The sequence below is a fragment of the Monodelphis domestica genome, chromosome 5 (assembly GCF_027887165.1).
Source record: "Monodelphis domestica isolate mMonDom1 chromosome 5, mMonDom1.pri, whole genome shotgun sequence".
Lineage (NCBI taxonomy): Eukaryota > Metazoa > Chordata > Mammalia > Didelphimorphia > Didelphidae > Monodelphis > Monodelphis domestica.
This window is the reverse complement of record NC_077231.1, coordinates 150046204-150068634: the sequence shown is the minus strand read 5'-3', so window position 1 is coordinate 150068634 and position 22431 is coordinate 150046204. Positions and strand designations below refer to the sequence as shown.

Below are 22431 nucleotides of genomic sequence, written 5' to 3'. Positions count from 1 at the left end.
TGATCCTGGCTGCTCTTTAAGGTTTTGCACGTTCCTTCCTTGACACCAGACACTTTGACACATTTGCAGAGTTCATCAAAGTTTGGCCACTGATGTCACTCCATCTTTGCGCTTTCCTTAGACTTATTTTCAGCAGATAGACTTGGGATTTCACATTGGGGGAGACACATGGACTTGGGTTTAAACATGGGATTTCATTTGTGCAGGGAATTCAATGGAAGTCGGCACCTGCTGTGCAACATGTAGCTTTGGAGGTGTTTAGTCAGCTAACAAACATTTATTAAGCACCTACCATATGCTGAGCACTACACTAAGCATTGGGGCTATAAGCTAAGATGTTCACATTCTAAACAGAAGAGAAAATCTCCAATTCACTGGGCACCTACAAGATTTATATAGGGGTAAATGCACATATCATAGGAACAGGACTTGGGTGGTGGGGAATGCCTCCTTGAGAAGATCCTATTTGGGCTGTCTTGAAGGAAACTGGAGAAGTCAAGAGGTAGAAGGGAAAGGGTGGAGCATCCAGGTACGGGCGTGTCATTCAGTGCCCATGTCTAGGCTGGGGGAACATCATGTATAAAGAACAGAAAGAAGGCCAGGATAACTGGATTTTAGCATAAAGGACAGAATGGTATAGTAAGTTTTGAAAGGTAAGAAGAGGGTAGCTTGTGAAGGTATGCTAAACAGAACATTTTCTATTTGATCCTATACATAACCACGGGGGGCATTGGCAAGAGGGGAGGGAATGATGACCTGGTTAGGCCTGTGCTATAAAACATCCTTTTGGCAGCTGGCTATTGGAATGGAGAGAGACTGAGGCAGAGAACCCAACCAGCAGGCTTTTGCCATAGTCCAAGGGATAGAGGACGAGGGCCCACACCAGGCTGGTGGTTACATGGGTAGAGAATAGGGAGCATATGAGAAAGGTGTTATGAAAGCTCAGTGGAAAAGCCAGAGAACCCAGGAAGCAGTCCAATTTTCCAGAGAGAGAGCAGGATTGTATACCTGGATCTGAGAGTCGTTCTGCATAAAGACGATAGCTCTGGCGATTCTGGGTTCTTGGGCTTATCCCTCTGTCCCTTTTTGATCTACTTTTTCGTGATGCCATATTACTTTCCTTTCTTAGCCCCTCTATTTGCTTCAGTGATTACGGGATGGCAGGATGACATTTGTCTATGGAACCCTTTCCCATTTCCCTTTTAGTGCCTAGTATCACATGGGAATCCGTATAGAAGAGTCAGTCATCCCCTCTTCAGGGAAATGGAAAAGCAAATTCAGTTTGGTTCTTAAGGTTAAACTTTCCACTTGTATCTCCTCGTAAAGCTCATGACATGATAGAGGAGAATAAGAAACACTAATGGTCTCATCACACACCATTCTGTCAAGCAAAACCTTACACACCTGGCCCTGGCTCTGGGGACACAAGAGGCAAAAGACAGTTCATGCTTTCAAGGAGATGACAGTTCAATGGAGAAAACAACATGAAAAAAAAAGATGTACAAATAAGACATGTGCAGGAAAATAGGAGCTATCAATGAAGGGAAGTCACTGGCAATAAGGGGAATTGGGAAAGAAGGATCCTACTGGTACTTGGAAGAAGACTAGGTGGCCAGGAGATGGAAATGAGGAGGGAGAGAATTCCTGGCATGGACAATAGTCAGTGAACACGTCCATCCAGGAGTGTCTTGTTCAGGGAAGCTGTTATCACTGGAGTACAGAGTGAATGGGGGAGAAAATATGGGGTAAGAAGATTGGAAGGAGGGAAGGCTAAGTAATGAAGGGTTTTGAATAACAAATGAAGGGTTTTATATTTGATCCTGGGAGGAGAAAGTGGAGTTTATACAATGAAAGGGTTGGGGGAGAGGAGTAACATTGTCAAAACTCTTCTTTAGGAAAATTAATTTGACAACTCAGAGGAGGATGGATTGGAATGAGGAGAGACAAATCTGGGAGAACAACCAGCAGACTATAGTAATCATTCTAGCACGAGGGGGAAAGGTCCTGGTCCATTGGTTGTCCTTGCTACTTGAATAGGGCCAAAATTGCATCACTATGTCTGAATCAAGGTACGGTATGTCCAAATGTAGCTGATCAGACAAGCTTGGGAGGCTGCACCACAAGTTGGGCACAAATAGCTCACATGAACACTTGGGATGGAGAAGTCTACATTTGGGCATCTCACATTTCTTTTGGCCCATTGCAATTCTGCTTTGTTCATAAAGTACAGTGCCTTCATTGATGCGGGCACGCCATGCTAGGTGGTGCTGTGCCCGTATCTCCCATGTCTTACAATTGATACTAAAGTTCTTCAAAGAGGCCATTAAAGTGTCATCTAAACCTGGGGTGTTTGGAGTGTCACAGAAGAGAAAGGAAGCACAAACCAGAGATGTTATAAAGGTAGGCTTGACGGCACTTGGCAACATATTAGGTATGAAGTGTGAGAGGATGACACCTAGGTTGTGAGCCTGGATGACAGGAAGGATTGTGGGTCCCTAAGCAGTAATAAATGATGTAGCAGAGGAAGCACTACAGCCAAGCTCTCTAAACAACTTTAAAATAACTCCACAAACTGAATTCTGGAGGGGCAGAGCCAACAAAAGTTTGGGGCAAGAAAATTTTCCTGTCCAAGACAATTCTGGAATTTGTAAGGAGAGGTCTGTAACAGCGTGAGATTGGCCATCCAAGTCTACATGGTAGCAACACCAGTGGTGGGTCTTGGTGGTGAAGATGGCAGTAGCAGGAGCTTTCAAGCCAGAGATGATAAGGGGATCAAGCCACTGGTCAGAGAGAGATTACAGGGGACTCTTGTGATAGCACTGGATATGTAACTAACTCACCTCTACCCATTTCCAGATCACAAATCAAGGGAGGAGAGGAGAGTTTGCTATCCAATAGTCCCATCTCCGAAAAAGATGAATTTACAAGTGAATTCTACCAAACAATCCCAATACTATATGAACTATTTGGAAAAACAGGTACAGGAGTCCCATCAACCTATTATGACACAAATACAAGTTTGATACCTCAACCAGGGAAAGCAAAAACAGAAAGAAAATTATAGACCAACTTCCCTAATGAATATTGAGGAAAATTTTAAAGTAAAATTCTAGCAATATTATAGCAACATATCACAAAGATTATACACTATGACCAAATGGGATTTATAAGAGGAAAAAGTTCAGTATTAGGAAAACTATAAGAATAATTGACAATAATTTAAAAAAACAAAAATCATGACTATCAATAGATACAGAAAAAATCTTTTGACATAATACAACACCCATTCCTAAAAACACACTTGAAAGCATAGAAACAAATGAAGCCTTTCTTTAAATGATAAGTAATATCTATCTAAAACCAAAAGCAAGCATTATCTATAATGGAGATAAAAAAGAAGCCTTCCCAATAAAATTCAAGAGTGAAACAAGAATGTCCAATACCAGCACTATTATTTAATATTGTATTAGAAATGCTAGCCATAGCAGAAATGAGACAAGAAAAAGAAAGATTTCATGCTCCAACAAAAGATAGGATCATGGGAAGTTAAATGGATAATTTTGATTGCATAAAATTAAAAAGGTTTTACACAAAACCAATGTAGCCAAAATTACAACAAGAGCAGGAAATGGAGGGGTGGGGATGGAATTTACTGCAAGTTTCTCTGATAAAGGCCTTATTTCTCAAAAATATAGGGAACTGAGCCAAATATCTAAAAATAAGAGCCATTCTCCAATTGATAAATGATCAAAGGATATGAATCAAAGGATTCAGAAAAATAAAATAAAGCTATGAACATACACATAAAAAATGCTCTACATCACTATTGACAAGAAAAATGTAAATTAAAACAAACCTGAGGTACCACCTCGTACCTATGAGACTGGCTAACATAACAGAAAAAGAAAATGACAAATGCTGGAAGGGATGGGTAATATAGGAATACTCGGGTACTGTTTGTGGAGTTGAGAACTGGTCCAACTGTTCTAGAAAACAATTTGGAACTATACCCAAAGGTCTTCAAAATTGTGCATACCCTTCAACCCAGCTAATAGCACTACTTGGTCTGTATTCTTAAGACATCAAAGAAAAGGGGAAAAAAATTATTTGTACAAGAAAAATATACAGCCATTCTTTTTGTGTAGCAAAGAACTGGAAACTGAGGGGATGCCCCATCAAAAATAAATGTTAAAAATAAATATCAATAAAATAACCTCAAAAACAGTAATAGGGAAATTCAAATGGGAGAGGTTTTTGAGGGGAAAGATAATAAGTTCGGTTGGGTTTAATATGTTTATATGACAACCAGTTCGAGATGTAGAAAGGGCAATTTGAGTCTAGAGGTCAGGAGAGAGGTGAGGACTGGATAAGCAGTACAGAGATTATAACTGAAACCATGGCTGATGGGATTTAAGAGTTTAAAATTTTTTATTGTCACCCAAAATACACTTCCATGTTGGTCACTATTGTAAGAGCAAATTCATCATAACCAAAACCCCAGAATGAAACCAGAAATACAGTGATGTGAAAGATGCCTCCAAGAGTTCTTTCCCTGGAGGTGGATAGCATTCCCCATCCTAATCTTTCAGGATGGACCCAAGCTTTCACAGATAATCATAGTACAATATTGCTGTTATTGTGTACTATGTTCTCCCAGTTCTGCTTATTTCACTCTGCAGCAATTCCTGCAGATCTTTCCAGCTTTTTCTGAAATCATCTTGCTTATCATTCCTTATAGCACAGCAGTATTCCATCACTAACTTGTACCACAATTTGTTCAGCCATTCCCCAATTGATGGGCGTTCCCTCAGTGTCTAATTCTTTGCCACTACAAAAATAGGCATTTTTGTACAAGTAGGTCGGTTCCCCTTTTTTATGATTTCTTTGGGATACAGACTCAGTGGTGGTATTACCAAATCAAAGGGTATGTCTAGTTTTATTAACTGATGAAATTACCAAATGAAATAGAATAAAGAAGGTCCAAAAAGGAATCTTAAGTTAAGGAAACCCATGGATATCAGGCACAATGAGAATGAAGATCCAGTTTTTGTCTTCCTCTTAGGATATGTTCCAAAGTGAGAGAGTCATCCCAATGCTGCATCTCTTTTAGTAGTTATTGCTTTTTATTGAGTACAACTTATAGGAAATGTTAAGAGTGATATGAACTAAAGCAAAAGTAGACATGGATGCTTACCTGCATAGAGGAGCTAAAGGATAAGGGAGCATTTCTGGAAGATACAGATGATCTCTCTTGAGGGAGCCAGCTGTTCTAGTCTGGAAAAAGCACTGCATGGGATTCTAAGGAGTCTCTTTTTATACCAAGCATTTGGGCTGGGCTCACAGACCTGAGTGAAAATAAGACAAGTTCTCAGAGAAAGGTCTCAATATTTTTTAGTCAAATACAAGGAGGAAGAGAGCCATTTGAGATTTAGGGAGGAATGAAAAGGTTTAGAAAAAGAAAAGATGGTGAATGACATAGTGAGTCAATTAGGGATATATAAAAAGATTGACTTGTTGCAGAGAGGACCCAACTAAGAATACATAACACAAATTTGTTTTGCCAACACAGATTTTTTATTTTCTCCAACTTAGTTTAAAAAGAGAGAAGTAGTGAAGGAAGAAGGGGGAAATGGCAGGTAAAGGCCATCAACAGGATATGAGAGTGAGTGATTTGGAGAAAATGATGGTAGAACTAAACTGGCTCGCCAAGAGCCAGTTTATATGGGAAAGGTAGGAAAGTTTAGATAGTGCAGGGGTGATGGCCAGGGGAAAATCTGAAAAGTTTAGGAATTAGATGAAAACAAAGAAAAGGGTAAATCAAAGGGAGAGATGGTAATTGACTGTGGTCACATAAGGGAATTACAGAGTTCATGGCCGTGGAACTAGTGCATTGTGGGTAACAGCAAGATCAAACATCTGTGTGTAGCAAAAATGAGATGGAGGAGAAAGTCATGAGAAATAAATAAGTTGAGGAAGTATAGAAACTGGGGTACCTAAGATATCAATATGTATATTGAAGTCCCCTAGTATTCAGGTAAGGGTTGGGGAGGAGAGATAGATTTTGAATCAGGTACTGAATTCATTTAAGAAAGAAGGGATCTTCAGGTCAGTAGACAACTACTTGTGATTAAAGGTGTATTGAGTATTGAGTGAATGTCAAATGAGGAAAAGCTACTGAAAGATAGTGGTAGGAGAGTGTGAAAGTTGCAATGGGTAGCAAAGAAGGTTCCAACTACTTCACCTTGACCAGTGAGTCAGGGTGAAGGAGTGAAGGTTTGAGTGCTGAATAAGGAGGGTGGCCAAGGTGGATTGTATTATCAGGAGGGAGCTCATTCTCAGTATATAGATGAAAATAATGGGAAAAGAAAATATTTTAGATAAAATCAAGTTTGCTACCTTTGAAGCAGACATTCTAGAGAGCATAGTAGAAAGGATGGGTCACATTAGAATGGAACATTGAAAGGAATAAGTTGAAGAGGATGGGAATAAAGAATAATAAGAATGGAGATCCATTTGTAAGTTCCCTTGAGAATACCATTTCAACAAGATCTTCACTGGGTTCTTCAATCAAGTTATAAATTTCTATCCCTATGGATGTCATCTCTTAACTAGGCTTTTTTTTTTTTTTAATTGCGCTTCATCTTATTTGAAGTTCATTTCAGGATCAAAACCCAAACAGTGGGCTACTATTACTTCTATGGCAGCAATGAAGTGAACTGGATCTTTTTGAGGAAGAGGCCAGTTAGTGTACATAGTATATCTGGGTTAAAATCTTAGCTCTACGGTGTGAACTGGGGCAAGTTACTTTATTGCTGAACCTTAGTTTCCTCATATGTAAAATGAAGGGATTGAATCAAATAATCTCTAAAATCTTTTACAGCCATGATTCTAATTATTTCCTCCTGTTATCCCAGCTGAAAATTTAATCACCAGCTGCAACTTAGTGAGAAGAAATTTCCAGACCTAAAGATCTGTACTAGGGGAATAAAATAACACCTTGCTAAAATGCTTAGGTCTGCTCTTATGTGGAAGTCAAAGAATGTACCAGAAAAACTGCCACTCCTCCTTGCCATAGTATCTCTGGCCTTGATAGAGAAGAAAAATGGAGCCATCACCTTGAAATTAACAAAAACATCACCCTGCAAAGTTAACCGCACTTAGATTCAGATGAATGATTTCACTTGGCCTAAGTTGTCATGATACTCCTCCTTTGGGAAGAAATCCAGAAGCTTTTTTTTCTACAATAGATGTAAAACAAAATGCAAGTTAAAACCTGCCTTTATGTAAAGCTAGGTTATTCTTGTTTATCTGCTTCTTTTTGCATAAGGAAGGCATTGCCCACAAGTTTAGGTATATGATCCTCATATCTTGTCAGAAGGAATTTCTGGAAGATTGGGCAGTTAAAGGTATATCTTTCTGTTCCTTTCATCTCTAAATGGGACTCCAAGGAAAAGCAAAATAAATCTTTACACACATCTGACTCCACTAATGCAAAATCTTTTCTTCAATCCTGACAGCCTTTGTTTGTTGGGGTTTTTAAAAATCTGAACTTAGACATCCCCAAAAATGGCATAGCAGTACACAAAAAGATGGTGCTAGGTGGAAGCATGAATCTACATTTCATACTGCTTGCTCTGTTTAAAAAAGTATATTTTTGTACATTTTCTTTGTACATATTGACTGTGTCTAAAAATGTATGTCTGCAACTTGTGTCCATCACCTGTCAAGGTGGGAATAAAATGATTCATCATCATTGGTCCTCTGGAGACATAATTGGCTAATGCTTTGATTAATATTAAGTTTTTCAGCTGTTTTTTTCTTTGCAATATGTCTACCCTTATATAAAATTGTTTTCCTGATATTGTAGGTTTATACTACCCAGGTATCTCTGAAAACATTCCTTTCATAGTTTCTTATGGCTCAATAAAATTCCATTTATGTTCATATACCATAATTTGTTTAACCATTCCCAAATTGTTTAAGAGGAAATCCATGGCATTGGGGTCAAACTCAAATAAAAACAAGAGTCACTAAATTGCACAAAAGGATCCCAATGGGTTGCATAATGATTTAGAAAACCACATATTAACATTATCTGTTTTATTGTATTTTTAGGTTGTTAAATATTTCTCAATTACATTTTAATCTGATTCAGACTGCATACCAAGGTTGTGGAGCATGTGTTTGACAACATTGATTCAAGGAATCTAATTAGATTCTAGTTGTTTGCTTTTCTTTTCTTTTCTTTTTTTTTCACTCCTTTCAGTGTTCTTTTCAAGATCTGAAAATCTGTTTTGTTTGTAACAATTGCCTCCCTGGTATTACCTTCCATTCTTAACTCCAACCCACCCATATCCATAATTGTTTTCCTATTGAATTTAATATATGTTAATACCTAAATATCTGTGTATCTGTATGTGTTCAGCCTATTTTATCCATTTCCAAAAAGGATGAGGTTAATCCAATGCAAAATTCCCCTACTCTTTTCTCCATGTTTGTATTCCCTTCTTTGTACACACAAGTCTTCCCCCTATGTTCCTCTTTTCTACACTAGTGTATTCCTTTCACCCTTCCTTCTTTTTTCCCTTTAAAAATCATCAGAACAGAAACTCAAGACCTTGTTTTAAAATTTGGTTTCTTGCTTCTTCTCTTCCTATTAGAATCTTAGTACAGTACTAAATCATCATATAGATCTTGCCAAAGGTTCCAATTGCAATTCCAATTGCTCAAATAAATGTACCTTTCTATATTCCTCTAGTCTCCTGTGTTTGTATTTCAGTTTCTATTTAGTGCTTATCTTTTCATCAGAAATTCATAGAAGTCCTCTAGTCTATTAAAGATATATATTTCCCCCATAGGATTATGCTCAGCTTTGCAAGGTTAAGTTATTTTTGGCTGTAAAGCTGTATCTTTTGCATTTTGGAATGCTATATTCTACGATCTCTGATTTATAGTAAAAGATGCTATGTCTTATATGATTCTAACTGTAATTCCTTAGGAGTCTAACTGATTTTTCCTGGATGCATGCAGTAATTTTTCTTTGATTTGAGAGCTCTGGATATTGGCTATGACATTCCTAAGACTTTTTCCTTTGTAGAATCTTTCAGAGGAGATTGGTAGAATTCTTCCTTTATTTTGTCCTTTGGTTCTAAGAAAATGAAGTAATTTTCATTTGTTTTCTTGGAATATAAAATACAAGCTTTTTAAAAAGATAATAGTTTTCATTGTCTAATGATTGTTAAAGTAGCTACCAAGGCAGTTATTTTATATAAAAAATAGATATTATTTTATTTTTCAATATTTTGATTTTTGTTGAAATATTTCTTAAAGTTTCATGGAGTCATTGCTTTCTGCTTTTTAAAGACTTCATTTTTAGGGCAAAGTTGACTATTTTCCCTTCTAAGTTAGTAATTCTTCTTTCAATTCCTTCTTCCAAGATTTTTATTTCATTTTTACCTCTTGCTTTAACTCCTTATAAGTGTAAAGACAGGATTAACTCTCCCCAGTCTACTTTTAGATTTTATCACCAGAAGTATATACACCCCCACTTTATGCTTAATGGGGGGAGGTCTATAACCCACATGCTAAAGTGGGTGACAACTCAGAAACGAATGACTGCCCCCTGAGCAGTCCTAAGAAAATTTATAAACTAAAATTGGTCCACATAAAGTGGAGGAAGGCACAGGAAGTGACACAAAAAAGGGTCTTTAAAAGTAGTTGCAACAGGAAGTTTTCTGTGAGAAGTTTTTTGAAGTTTGGTTAGAGCTCTTTCAAGGTTGAGAAGGTTGGTAGAGGATCATTTAATGAGAGGCTCTTGATTGTTGATTGGCAAGTGGAAAAGCTGGCCTTCCTTTCCTAATGCTGGAGAGATTAACACCAAATAGGCCTCCTCGGAGGCCATGTGGGTGATACCTAATTTACCTCTGGGCCCTCTGGCTGGGCTTCTGGAGCCAGAGCAGATATTTAGCTCGTTAAGGTAGATTTCTTACTCTAACCTCTTTCTCATTTCTCTACCTTACTCTTTCCCTCTATTTTGTAAATAAAACTATAAAGTCATTTTGACTTGAGATATATTAATTTCAGCGACCACAGTTCTCATATTTAGTCCAACCTTAATTTTTTAACCCTTACTTATGTACTTATGTAGTCCTTGTGGAATATCCACCCCTCCCTCCTTGAATCTCTTCTTATAGTTGCTTTAGAAATAAAATTTACAATAATTTTTCATACTGGCCAGTTTTCTTTGATTTATTCTTCATTAATTGTGGCAAGTCTAGGCTCCACTTGTTGCTATGTTTTTAGGTGGGATGATGGGACCTGTTTGGTGTCATAATGGGTCCTCCAGGTCCTTGTACTGACAGATCTCTGCCCTCTTATGTTTGGTACCTTTCTCCTAAGCTCATTGGGTATCAATGGGCTTCATCTTCACCATTTTCTCTGCTGTCTCAGGACCAAGTATTAGGGATCTCAAAGCCCTTAGTGCTGGGCTGTCCTGGTCTGTGTCATGGCACCAGGCTGATCACTGGTCTCCATGTATTGTTGCTATCTTGAACTTCTAAGGTGCCCCCTCCACTCCACTTTCTCAGAGGAGTCTTTTACTCCTGCTACCTCCTTACACAGACCTTGACAAGCTACACTTGCTCCATTTCTGGTGTTCTCAGACTTGCTTTGTTAGAGGGTCCTCCTTTTCTGTAACCTGGGGGCTTCTGGTTAACTTTTTGTGTAGGTCTTTGATGGAAGAGATCACTTATACAATAGTTTTTCAGAGGATTTTTTTGAGCATTATTTGGCATGAAGTCCTTTGATGATTAGGATAGGCGTTATCTTTGTGTGCGTGTTAAGTAGGCATGATCACATGAGAAAAAACAAAGGATTTTTATTCTTAAGACTAATTTTGAATCCCAATTCTGCTATAAGCTAGTTTACATAAATTACAACTTTCTTAAGTGTTATTGCTCTTCTCTGTAAAAGGTACCCAACATCCATACCACTTACATCATAGAGTTATTGTAAAGGGGGGTAAATGAGGGGTATAACCAAGGGAAGTGAGAGCCAAAGACCAAAAGCGTTATGGAAGTAAAGCTATATAAATATTAAAATTATTATTAGTGAATTCACAATCAGCATTTAAGTATAATATTAACAAACTCATCATGAAAAAATAAGATACTCCACTAAAAGCAACTATCAAATATATTTAGGAATCTAATTGCCAAGACACACATAGGAAGAAAAAGTATACTATTATAAGATATTCTTTACAGAAATACAGAAATGGAAAAATATCAATTGCTCATGGGTAAGTTGGGGAAATATAATACAAATAGCAATATTAAAGTTATTTATTCAGTGCCATATTAATCCAACTACCAAAAGATTATCTCAAAGAGCTAGTAAAAAATAATAACAAAATTCATCTGGAGAAACAAAAGGTCAAGAATCTCAAAGGAAATAATGAAAAAAATGGGAAATATCTGGGAGTACCAAATATCAGATTGTGCTACAAGATGATTTGGTAGAATTAAAAAAAAAAAACCAGGGAGGTCAACCAGTGGAGTACTTTAAACAACATATAAACAAGCATATGAACAGTAGTCTAGAATTCAAGAAATTAAGAAACAAACAGAGTAAGGACTCACTCTTTGTCAAAAACTACTGGAGAAATAGGAAAGTATTCTGGCAGAGATTAACATCTCACACCATCTATCGCTGAGCTAGAAATTGATATAAGATTGTAGAAGCAAGAAAGAAATTACCTTTCAGATATATAGATAAGGAAAAAGCTCATGTCCAAACAGGATAGAAGAGGATCACAGAAGGCAGAATCAAGATGGTGTAGAGATAGAAGCATTGTGGTGAGCTCCCCTGCACAAACTCTTCTAAACAGATCTAAAAAAAATGCACCAAACAGAATTGTAAAGGGAAAATCCAGAAAAAGTAACAGTGAATCATTTTTTCAGTTCAGGCGGGCATAAGGAGTCAGACAGGGATATCGACTGACACTAGGGATAGGTTCACGCCAGAAGTATGCCCCATGGGAATACTCCAACACCCTGAGAGATGTGTATTAAAACAAAAGGAGCAACTCAAGATCCATAACAGGGCACCAAAAAATAGAGAGGTATGAATTAGCTGTTTTGTTGCTCACTGTCCAGTTCTGGGTCACCATCTATCTATCTATTTAAGAAAGAGAAGTCTCTGCACAGGGGAGTGGTGTCATCAGGTAGGGAAGCCACCGGTGGTGTTCCAAGGAAGGAGGAAAGAAGCCAGCAGTAGCTGTGTGGCTCACACCTTAGGCCCAAAGATTGGTTTCACAGCATCAGAGCAGGATTTCATTTACAGCATCTAAGTACAGCATGTGGAAGACTAGCCAAGGCAGGAATATTAGGTCAAAGGAGAGCCTATAAATTTTGCTGCTCTGAACCAACAGTGCTTTCCAGGTCGATGATAGGAGCAAAGTCCAGCAGCAGTTTACCCTTGTTCAGAATCAAATTCATGTGAGGAACTTGCAGAGGATTCAGCTTTAAGTAAAACAAACTCTAAAGATGTACACACATATGTGTGTGTGTGTGTACATATATATAGAACAAAAGATATTATACATCTTTCTGAAGTAGCAAACTCTGGGAAATTGGGGGAGTGCCCAGAAATTGGGGAATGGTGACTAAGTCATGAAACATAAATGGGATGGATATATTGTGTTTAACTCTTATGAGCATAATGACCAACCAGGATTCGAGTAGTAATGATAGAGTACAGGCTACTCACCTTCTAATAGAGTAGTGAAGGACTCCGAATTCAGAATGAAACAAATTATTAGCTAGCCAATGTGGAAAATTGTTTTGATTCACTGTACAGGTATACTATTGGGTTTTGTTTCTCTAAAGGTCTCAATGGGGATGGGGATGGAATAGAAGGATAACAAAGCCCATCTTGGATGACGAAAACAAATTTTTTAAATAGAAAAGGAAACTTGAAAACTCTAATCAAACAAGAAACCAGAAATCCTGAGGACTCATGAGGAAACATGCTACCTACCTCCTGAGAGCTGCTAGATTCAGATTACATGCTGATTTATAGATAAAGACATGATCAATGAAGAAATTTTGTTTTCCTTGTTTGTAATAGCAGTGTGTGTGTGTGTGTGTGTGTGTGTGTGTACATGAGTGCACTTTCTCAATGAGGAGTGGAGGGAAGGAAGTGAGGAGAGGCTGATCTCTGAAAATAAAATATTTGGCTCAAATTAAAAACAGAAATGAGGAACAGAAGATAAAATGAACAATTTTGATTACATAGTATTTATACAAATAAGTAATGAATTAAAAATTAGAAAGGAAACAAGTTAACTGGTAGGGGGAATCTGTTATAGAAAATTTCTCTGATAAAGGTTTCATAGCCAAAATATACATCAAAAATTTAAAAGAACAAGAACTATTCTATAATTAATAAAAGACCAAAGGATATGAAGCATTTTTCAAAGGAAGAAATTGAGGATATCAACAACCATCTAACAAATGTTCTAAATTGCTACTGGAGAAATGCGAATTAAAACAATCCTGGAGTTCTACTTCACACTCATCCAAATGGCAAAAATGGCAAAAAAAAGAGGTAAATGACACGAGAGGGACTTCAGAAAAATAGGCACATTAATGCATTTGATGGAACTATAATCTAGGCATACTAGGAAGCAATTGGAATTATGCCCTAAGAGTCACTAAATTGGGCATATTCTTTGACCCAATGATACCACTACTAGGCCTCTTCCCAAACTAATAAAGGAAAAAAGCCCATATTTATAAAAGTATTTATAGAAGAACATTTAATTATAATGAAGAACTGAAAATTAAGGGAGTGCCTGTCAACTGAGGAAGGCTAAACAAATGACTACATAGGAATATAAGGGAATATTGTTACACTATAAGAATTGATGAAATTGCCAGTTTTTTAAAAACCTGATGATTTGCATGAACTGATGCTGGATGAAGTAAGAATCAAGAGAATAATTTATATAATAAGAACAATGAAAAAACAAATCGCTTTGATAAATTTAAGTGCATGAAATAAAAAATAAACTACAACTCAAAAGAACAGATAATGAAATATTAATAAAAAGTATTTATTAAATGCCCAATTATACACTGATTGGGCCCTAGAGATAAAAATACAAAGGATAAAATAATCCCAACTTTCAATAAGCTTGTATTTTAGTGGAGTATACAAATAAATGTGTGTGGGAAGGGGGTGAAAGGCAGACAGAGAGGTGGGGAAAGAGAGAGATATAAGATGGTTATAAGAATCAAATGAGATAAAATATGTAAAATACTTTGCCAACCCCAAAATGCTATATTGCTAGGTATTAATTATTATTATTATTATTATTAAAGGAATGGCCTTGGCAAGAAGGACTACATCCTCAGAGAATGAAAATAATGGGGAACGAAATCAAGGAGTTGTGAAATGAGAAGGGGGCACAAGAAGGGTTTTATAGAAAGTTCCTCTTTACATGCCCTATGTTTCATTATTGGATTATAAAGTTGGAGCTGGCAGAGACCTTAGAAGTCATCAAGCCCAACTTCCTTTTACAGATGAAGAAACTGATGATCAGAAAAGTTACATGATTTGCTCAGGGTCACAGTTTGTCTGAGCTAGGATTTGAATTTAGGTCTGCCTGATTCCAAATCCAGACCACTGCCAGATAAACTGGACTATTAGCAGATGGCTGTTTCTTTTCCAGTCTCTTAACTTCTCAAATTCCTCATCATTGATTTTCAAGACCAGAGATCCACAAACTATTGCCTAAGGGCCAAATCAGCCCACTGTTTTTGTACAGCACAGGAGCTAATAAGTATTTTTTTTCCTTCTTAAATTAATATGAATCCGTTTGTTTGTTTTTTTTTCAAGTAAATTTGATTTTAAAATGTAAAACTCATTCTTAGCCCACGGGCTAGACAAAAACAGCAGCCAGATTTGGCTCTTAGGTTGCAAACAACTTGTTCAAGCCTCAGATCGAATGCTAGTTATAAAGGTTTCCCCATCTCTCTCCACATTGTACCCCCCCATACACACACACACACACTTTCTCTCTCTCTCTCTCACACACACACACACACACACACACACACACACACACACACACTCTCTCTCTTTTATCTCTCTCTCTCTCTCTCTCTCTCTCTCTCTCTCACACACACACACACACACACAGTTGCTTTTGCTTTCTCCCTCTCCAAATGACATTGTATTTAGTTATCTGGGGCTATGTCACATCCGCCTAGTAGAAAACAAACTCCTGGAAGACAAGGTTGGATTTTCCTTCTGTCTTTGTGTCAGCAGCCTGACTAATGACTAATGCAACTGGAGATACTCAAAAAATTTCTTTTAATTGAATCAAAGGTTCTCAAAATTCCTTTTAAATAAACCTTGTCAGGTAGGTAGTGTGCAATATTGCCCCTACTTTCATATACGAAAACAGACCTAGAGTATGCCCAAGGTCAGAGAGCTAGTAAATGTCAGTCACAAAGAGCTAAGAGTTCAAGTCTAGCAATGTCCAGTATATGACACTGTAAAAAAAGATTTGACTAGAGGAACTAACTCTAAGGCTACTTCCAGCTAGAAAACTGTTTCTGAAAAACAAATGCTAGTTGCCCCCTAACTTGGCCCAATGATAAAGACAATTGTCTAAGGTAGACCTACCGGCTCTGCTTCTGCCCTAGCACAGCAAGACCTGTTACCCATGTGGCCTAGTGGTTTTTCCATGGTTACAATCACAGGGCACCATTATTCACAGGGAGATGAGAAAAGCTCAGTTTGTTCCATTTTAACAGAAACCCATCAGCACACTCAGGACATCCCAATACTTACCCAGTTCTTCTGTACTTAAATAGATGCATAAAATTAGATTCAAATATTTCTTCCAACAATGCAAATTACAACCCAAACATGTTTTTCCATCTCTTTATGAAACTGAAAGCCCAGAACTCCAAAGTTTTTCCCTTTCTCTCTGCCACATACAGGTTTTAAAAGGGATCAAAGTACATGAGACAGGAATTTTAATAAAACTGAATTTTAATAAAAATTTACAGTGCAAATCTTTTCACACTACTTCCTCTTACTCATGATGCTGGTAAAAAAGGGAAGATCTAAAGAAAAACATGTGCAAAATAACTTCTTTTAAAGTTCTAAACCAATTGATTTTTATTCATTTAAACAACTATTAGAAAAAGTAACCCATTACCAAGTATTTATTAAATGCTTACTACATACCAATGTGCACTAGATTCTGGAAGTAGGAAGACAAAAACCCCTCCTCTCTAGTTCACAATTTACGGGGGACAGGGGGGAGGGGGAGATAGATATATTTAAGTAGATACAAAATTTATAGTACAAAGTCACTGGTATAATACAATAGTAATTGTGGGGAGAAGGAAAGGCATAATTTAAAAAGTTTGCTAAGCTTTGAAGGAATCCTGTTTTCTAAGCAGCTCTGGTGAAGAGGAGGTAGTTTCTAAGCTTGGGAATGAGTCTGTGCAAAGGGGAAATGGGATATCCTGGTCATGGAACAAAGAAGAAGTACTTTAGCTTAGTTCAAATGCAGAATCGGGGGGAAAGAATATGTAATAAGCCTGGAAACGTAGACTGGAGCTAGTTGGGAAGGGCTAGACTGGAACTAGTTGGGAAGGGCTTTACGAGAGCAAGAGAGAAGTCTGTATTTCTAGAAAGAAGAGAGAAGACCTTTCTGAGCAGGGAGTGGCATGGTCAGACCTCTGCATAAGGAAATGTCACTTTGGAATACTGTTGAAGATGGAAGAGAGAGAAAGGAGGTTCAAGATAGAAACCTGTTACTGCAGCAGTCCAGAAGAGAAGTGGCAAGAGTTTGAACTAACGTGGAAGTCATGGGGGTTAAAAGATAGGAGATATGGGGGGGGGGGGGAACTAAAAATTGACCAAACTTAGCAAATAGCTGCATATGTAGCATAAGGATCTGTTACATGTAAATGGTCTTACTACCAATAAAAAATAAGCTTTCATGAAGCATTTACTACATGCCTGGTGCTGTGTTGATTGCTAGAGAAACAAAGGTAAAATCGGCACACATCCTGCTCTTCCATGTGACTGTGACTTCAAGGTTATAAGCCTAGGTACCTAGCAGGGAAGGGGTGCCAGGGTGCCCTCCAAAGAAATAAGAAAGGGAGGAGATGAGGCAGGGGGAAGAGAAATATGAATTCTGTTTTGGACATGCTAAGTTGGTGATGTTTATGAGACTGCAGTACAAAATATCTAATCAGCAGTCAGTGATTGTGAGACTAGAGCACAGAAGAGAAACTGAGGCCATGTATATAAGTTCTGGCAACCATTTGCAAGAAACTATTAATTAAACCCATGGGAGCTGATGAGATCATTGAGGAAGAGGATGTAAAGAGAGATGAGAGTCCAGAGATGAGCCTTGCAGAACAGGGGATATGGAAGATGAAAAGGAAAAAGAAAAGCTGATATACATAAATAAGTGTGTGCACATACACAACCCCCCCCAACACACACACACACACACACACACACACACACACACCCCCCAGACAAACATACATGGGCATAGAGAAATGGAAATAGATGGCCCATCTAGAGGTTATTAACAGATCAGCTTCTTCCTTTTCTGGGCCTAAGGCCTACAGTAATTACATTATATTTCAATGTTTGTTGGTTCAAATGCAAAGAGGAAAAGATAATAAATACCACCTACTATTACAGTTTTCCTGCATTGCAAGTACAGAAACCTACACAAATAAAATAAAAATGGGCATCTAAAAACACATTCTTGATTCACATCACCCTCTTCTCTGCTTTAAATCTTTAAAAAAATCTGTGCTGAGGCAAGACAATTCTAAATGAACCATAGAACCATGTAATAGAGCTGGAAAGACCTTAGCCTTCTGGGGCCCATTCCTGGCAAGTTAACAGGCCGGTACTATGAAGGGCAAGTGTCAGGGGTCCCAGCCATGTGCAGTTGATTTTGAGCTTCTTGGCAGGAAGTGCAGTGAATGAATTTTAGATTAGCAACAGCATTCAAGAAAAGGCAACCTTCTCTGTTGTTCCATATGGGTAAATGCATGGGCTAACTAAAGCATGGATATTTGGTGAAGAGAAGGTAAGAAAAGGCTGACATAGTTTCAAAGATGATGCTTAAGGACAGAGAGAAGAGACTAAACAAAAGGAAACAGCAGTTAGAGTAAGCAAACATTACAAGCAACCAAATGATTAGCTTAAGTCTATCCTATAAAGTGTCACAAAGTCTTTGATAAGAAAAAAAAAACACAACAACCCAAAATAAACTGGCAGCCCTTCAATATTATCAATATTGATCATATCAATATCAATAAATCAATAATCCAATATTTTAGTGAAACTTTAAGAACAAAATAAATTACAAAAATGCAGAATAGGGTCAGTCCACACTACAGCTGCTGCTCTTTCCTAGCCATGCTTGTGCTCACCCTTATCATCCCATACCACCCGAATTTATTTTACTTTTCAAAAAAGATTCTGAAGCTACTATTAACCATTAGAGTACTAACTTGTGGTTGTAATCTAGCAAATCTAGCAGCAGAAAGTCTGTGATGAAAAACAGTTGCCATAACAGTATTCCCATAGTGACCCTCAGGGGACTAGTGTTGGCTCTCACACTCTGGACAGCTGGAAACTCTTATAGAAATATGCCGTGAGAAAGTATTTTTCAGTTTCAAGACTCCCAATATGGTGCCATTCCACAAATTTCTATGGGATAAAGTTATTCTGCCATGGGATTCATTCAACTGGGACAAGTATTTTGGGGGAGTGGGGCAGAGAGTGAGAAGGAAAGGAACTCTCAGAAGTGAGGAGGAACAGGCCATCACATCCTTAGGGATAACCCCTACAATTGCAGCACCCCCATTAATAGGCTACTTTCATAGCAACTCAGTCCCACTTCTTTTACTATCACCAAATGATTTTTTGTGGGAGGGAAATTATGGTGATAAGAATTCAAGAACATAAATCTACTCATTAAAGGCACTGAAATACTATCCTAATCATTCCCAGGATGTTTACTTTCAGAATAAATTATCACTTTCTTCTACAGGAAATAACAGGAATCTTAAATCATTTACTCATTTCAAAACCAAGGTCAACCTAAAGAGCTAGAAAGATCAAGAAGCTACCATAGAGACTTACAAAATAAAAACAAGTTGTGCTGTTATAAATCACATTTCCTCTTCCACAAAATCCTTCTAAGAGTTCAGATTGTACAGCAAATCACCAAGATTTATTATTATTGGCAGCTGCCATTCTAGGTTTGTTTTCTCAAGATCCTCTTCTGCCTTCCTGAAAGATATGGACTATCCTCAGTCACTAATATTCAATTATCCTTTTTTTTTTCTGGCTAAGATTTGTTTCCTTAAATTTCCCCCAAAGATTGAGATCATTAACATTCTAGACTACTTCCTGGTTAGTATTTTCATTTCAGATCCAATTCTGAAGAATATTTCTCCTTCACTGAGCCTGGTAGGGATACTTTTGGGAAATCCTACAGATTACTTTTTAAAACAACATAATTATTTTTGTAATTTTAAATAAAAAAGGCAGAACTAATATATTTCTTTCTAAAAAAAAAAGAAAAGTAAATATATGCCAAATATGTCTAATACTTTCCCATGCTGGTGCTACTGGCTGACCTGGATCCCTATCTAGAATGCCCCCCCCCCCCCACCTTTTACTTAAATTACTATCTATCCTTAAAAGTTCAACTCAAGTGTCAGGTTCTTCGAGAAATCTTGGTTATTCCTCCTTCTAAAAACCAACTTTTGATGGGCAAACCCACATAGCCCTTTCTTCAAATGTGCTCAGGCAACATTGTGTATTATAAGTATCTGTTATTTGAGCTTTGTTTCACTAAGTAAGATGGTAGGGACAATATTTTTTCTAAACTTGCTATCTTCCCCAGTTTGACACACAATGTTCTTTATGTGCATAAAGACATTTAATTCATTGATTTATATCTTAAAGTTACTATCAGTTCTCTTCAAGGGCTTGGAACAGAGGTCCTTAACCTGAGTCAGGAATTTTAAAAACGTATTTTGGTAACTATATTTCAGCATAGATTTCCTTTGCAGTCTTGTGAATTTTATTTCATACATTCAAAAATAATCTTGAGTTTGTTTTTGTTTTTTTTTCCCCACCAGATTGCCAAAGGAGTCCATGACACCAAAAAGGTTAAGAACTTCTGGGCCAGGAATATCTATACATCTTCATTAAGAACTTAGTCTAATCTAATTCCCACTAAAACTTCTTTTTTCCTGACTTCTGAGTTAAACAAATGTGGAACCAACTATGGGCAAGAGCATATAGACCTTCCTAGTATGACAATCCACTCATGAAAGTACCTTGACTATCCCCACTTAGTTACATAATGACATTCTATATGCATAATCCCCTAAAATATCCTAATTCTTTTCTTTCTTCTACCTTCAGAGACATATATTCAATATGATCACTGGACAGCACTGAATAGGATGGGGGCAGGGGAGGCTCCTATGTGCAGAAAGAAATTAGAGCAAATACTTATTTATCTGATAATTTGGAACTAGGAAATACTATCATTAAGTGAATGCTCTGGATAACAAAGGTACCATCTGATTTGCCCTCTGCTACTTGCTACAATGTGGCAAAATGTCATGAAAAAATGACTAATTCACAGTGTATGGCAAGATCCTAGATGATCATGGTCTACAAAGAATAAGAGTTTTTGAAACTTCATCACCCTTTTTGGCTGATACTGTTTCCCACAGGAAACCTTTTGTTTCATAATCTCACATGCAGAGATTACTAAATTTCTTTAGAAATTTGCATAGTAAGATATACCAAATTAATTTTTAAAACATCAATTTCCTGATTATTTGAACTTCTTTAAGATATAAGCCCCAGAAAATTTTGAAAAACAAGATCAGAAACCAAAGAAAAACAAACGAGTCACAAAATTAAAAGTCAAACCTCTAATGGAATCCAGAAAAATCAGACACATTTGAAGAATTCAAATGCCACTAAGGGATGTTGTATTTTAGGGATTGTTACTAAAGAAGAAGAAAAGTTTTTTTTTTCTATAAGACTTATGTAATTATAAATTGAATATTATCATATTTTACAGAAATAATCACAAAATCAATCTCCATTGTTTCCTTCTAATCATTTACCAACACCTCTAAGGGGAAAAGTCCAATAGCATCCCTCGATGGTTGTTGTCTATGTATGTAGAATGTGGGGAAATAATAAGCCTTGGTGCTTGGTTCTGAAACTATTAAAAATCAAATTATGATGCAACAACCAAGAATCTGCTATCATATTTGATGTAAGAACCAAAAAATTCTCTAAATAAACAAAAAAATAAATTAAGTAAAAAAACAACAGCTGCTCCTAAAACTTGATTCTCTCTCTCCTCTTCATTCGTGGTAGCAGTTCCCCAAAAGGCCACAGGTCTTATGCTTCTTATTATTCTACAGCTCCAAAGAGAAGTGTTGTCAGAGGGCATTGTACTCCACACATTTTGAGGGGTCTGTTGAGAAGTGCTTCTGACAAATGGTCATTAATCTTTTCAAACCCTAAGAGAACAAAAAGAAAATGGTAAAAACCCAAAACAAGACAAAATGCTTTTTAAAAAATTTAGTCTCATCATATAACAGTGATAATATGCTGTTCTGAAGTAAAATCAATTCTACAGTTTAAACCCTCTGCTCAAGTTCTACTTAAATCCTCACTGTGATGGTGACTAGTTCTCAAAGGCTATACTAACAAAGCAAAAACTCTGGAGTCTTACCCAAGTTGGAAAGGCTTCAAACAAGGGCCCAGCCAGACTGATTTTTGTCTGCTCTCCAAGGACAACAAAGCTTAGCTCCATTTGCAGACTCATTATGCAAGAATGAATGAATTTTTTTCTGCCAAAACAATTGTCTGCTAAGGTGTACATCAGAGGGGTATAGCCTACATTGACGGTACCCAGACAGATCCAGGGAGAAAGAAAGTCTAAGTAAATTTCATATATTTCTAGTATTCCTGATTTCATATTACTGAAACCTAAAAGGGCTTCATGGCTATGATTACAAACAAAATGAAATATTTGCTAGTTAACATCTGAGAACCCCATATTTTATACATAGGAGGCTGTTGTTCATTTGTTTTCTGTCATTTCTGACTCTTCCTGGCCCTGTTTGGGGTTTTCTTGGCAGAGATCCTGGAGTGGTTTGCCAGTTCCTTCTCCAGCTCATTTGACAGATGAGGAAACTGAGGCCAACAGGGTTAAGTGATGTGCCCAGGGACACACAGCTAATAAATATCTAAGGCCAGAAGATTCATCTTTCTCAATTCTAAGCCCAGCACTCTATCTACTGCCCTACTTAGCTGCCGTACACA

At 37.3% G+C, this 22431-nt stretch overlaps 1 protein-coding gene across 2 annotated transcripts in view; it reads right to left on the bottom strand.

Annotated features, from left to right (window-relative positions):
• Nucleotides 1-16047: 16047 nt before the first annotated feature.
• PRPF18 (pre-mRNA processing factor 18) overlaps nucleotides 16048-22431 on the bottom strand; it is a 55521-nt gene continuing 49137 nt past the window's right edge. For both annotated transcript variants that reach the window (XM_001368644.5, XM_056800848.1), the window contains one exon: nucleotides 16048-21623. In XM_001368644.5, the coding sequence (XP_001368681.2) occupies nucleotides 21543-21623 (81 nt within the window). In that variant the 3' untranslated portion in view covers nucleotides 16048-21542. The remainder of the gene's footprint in view (nucleotides 21624-22431) is intronic.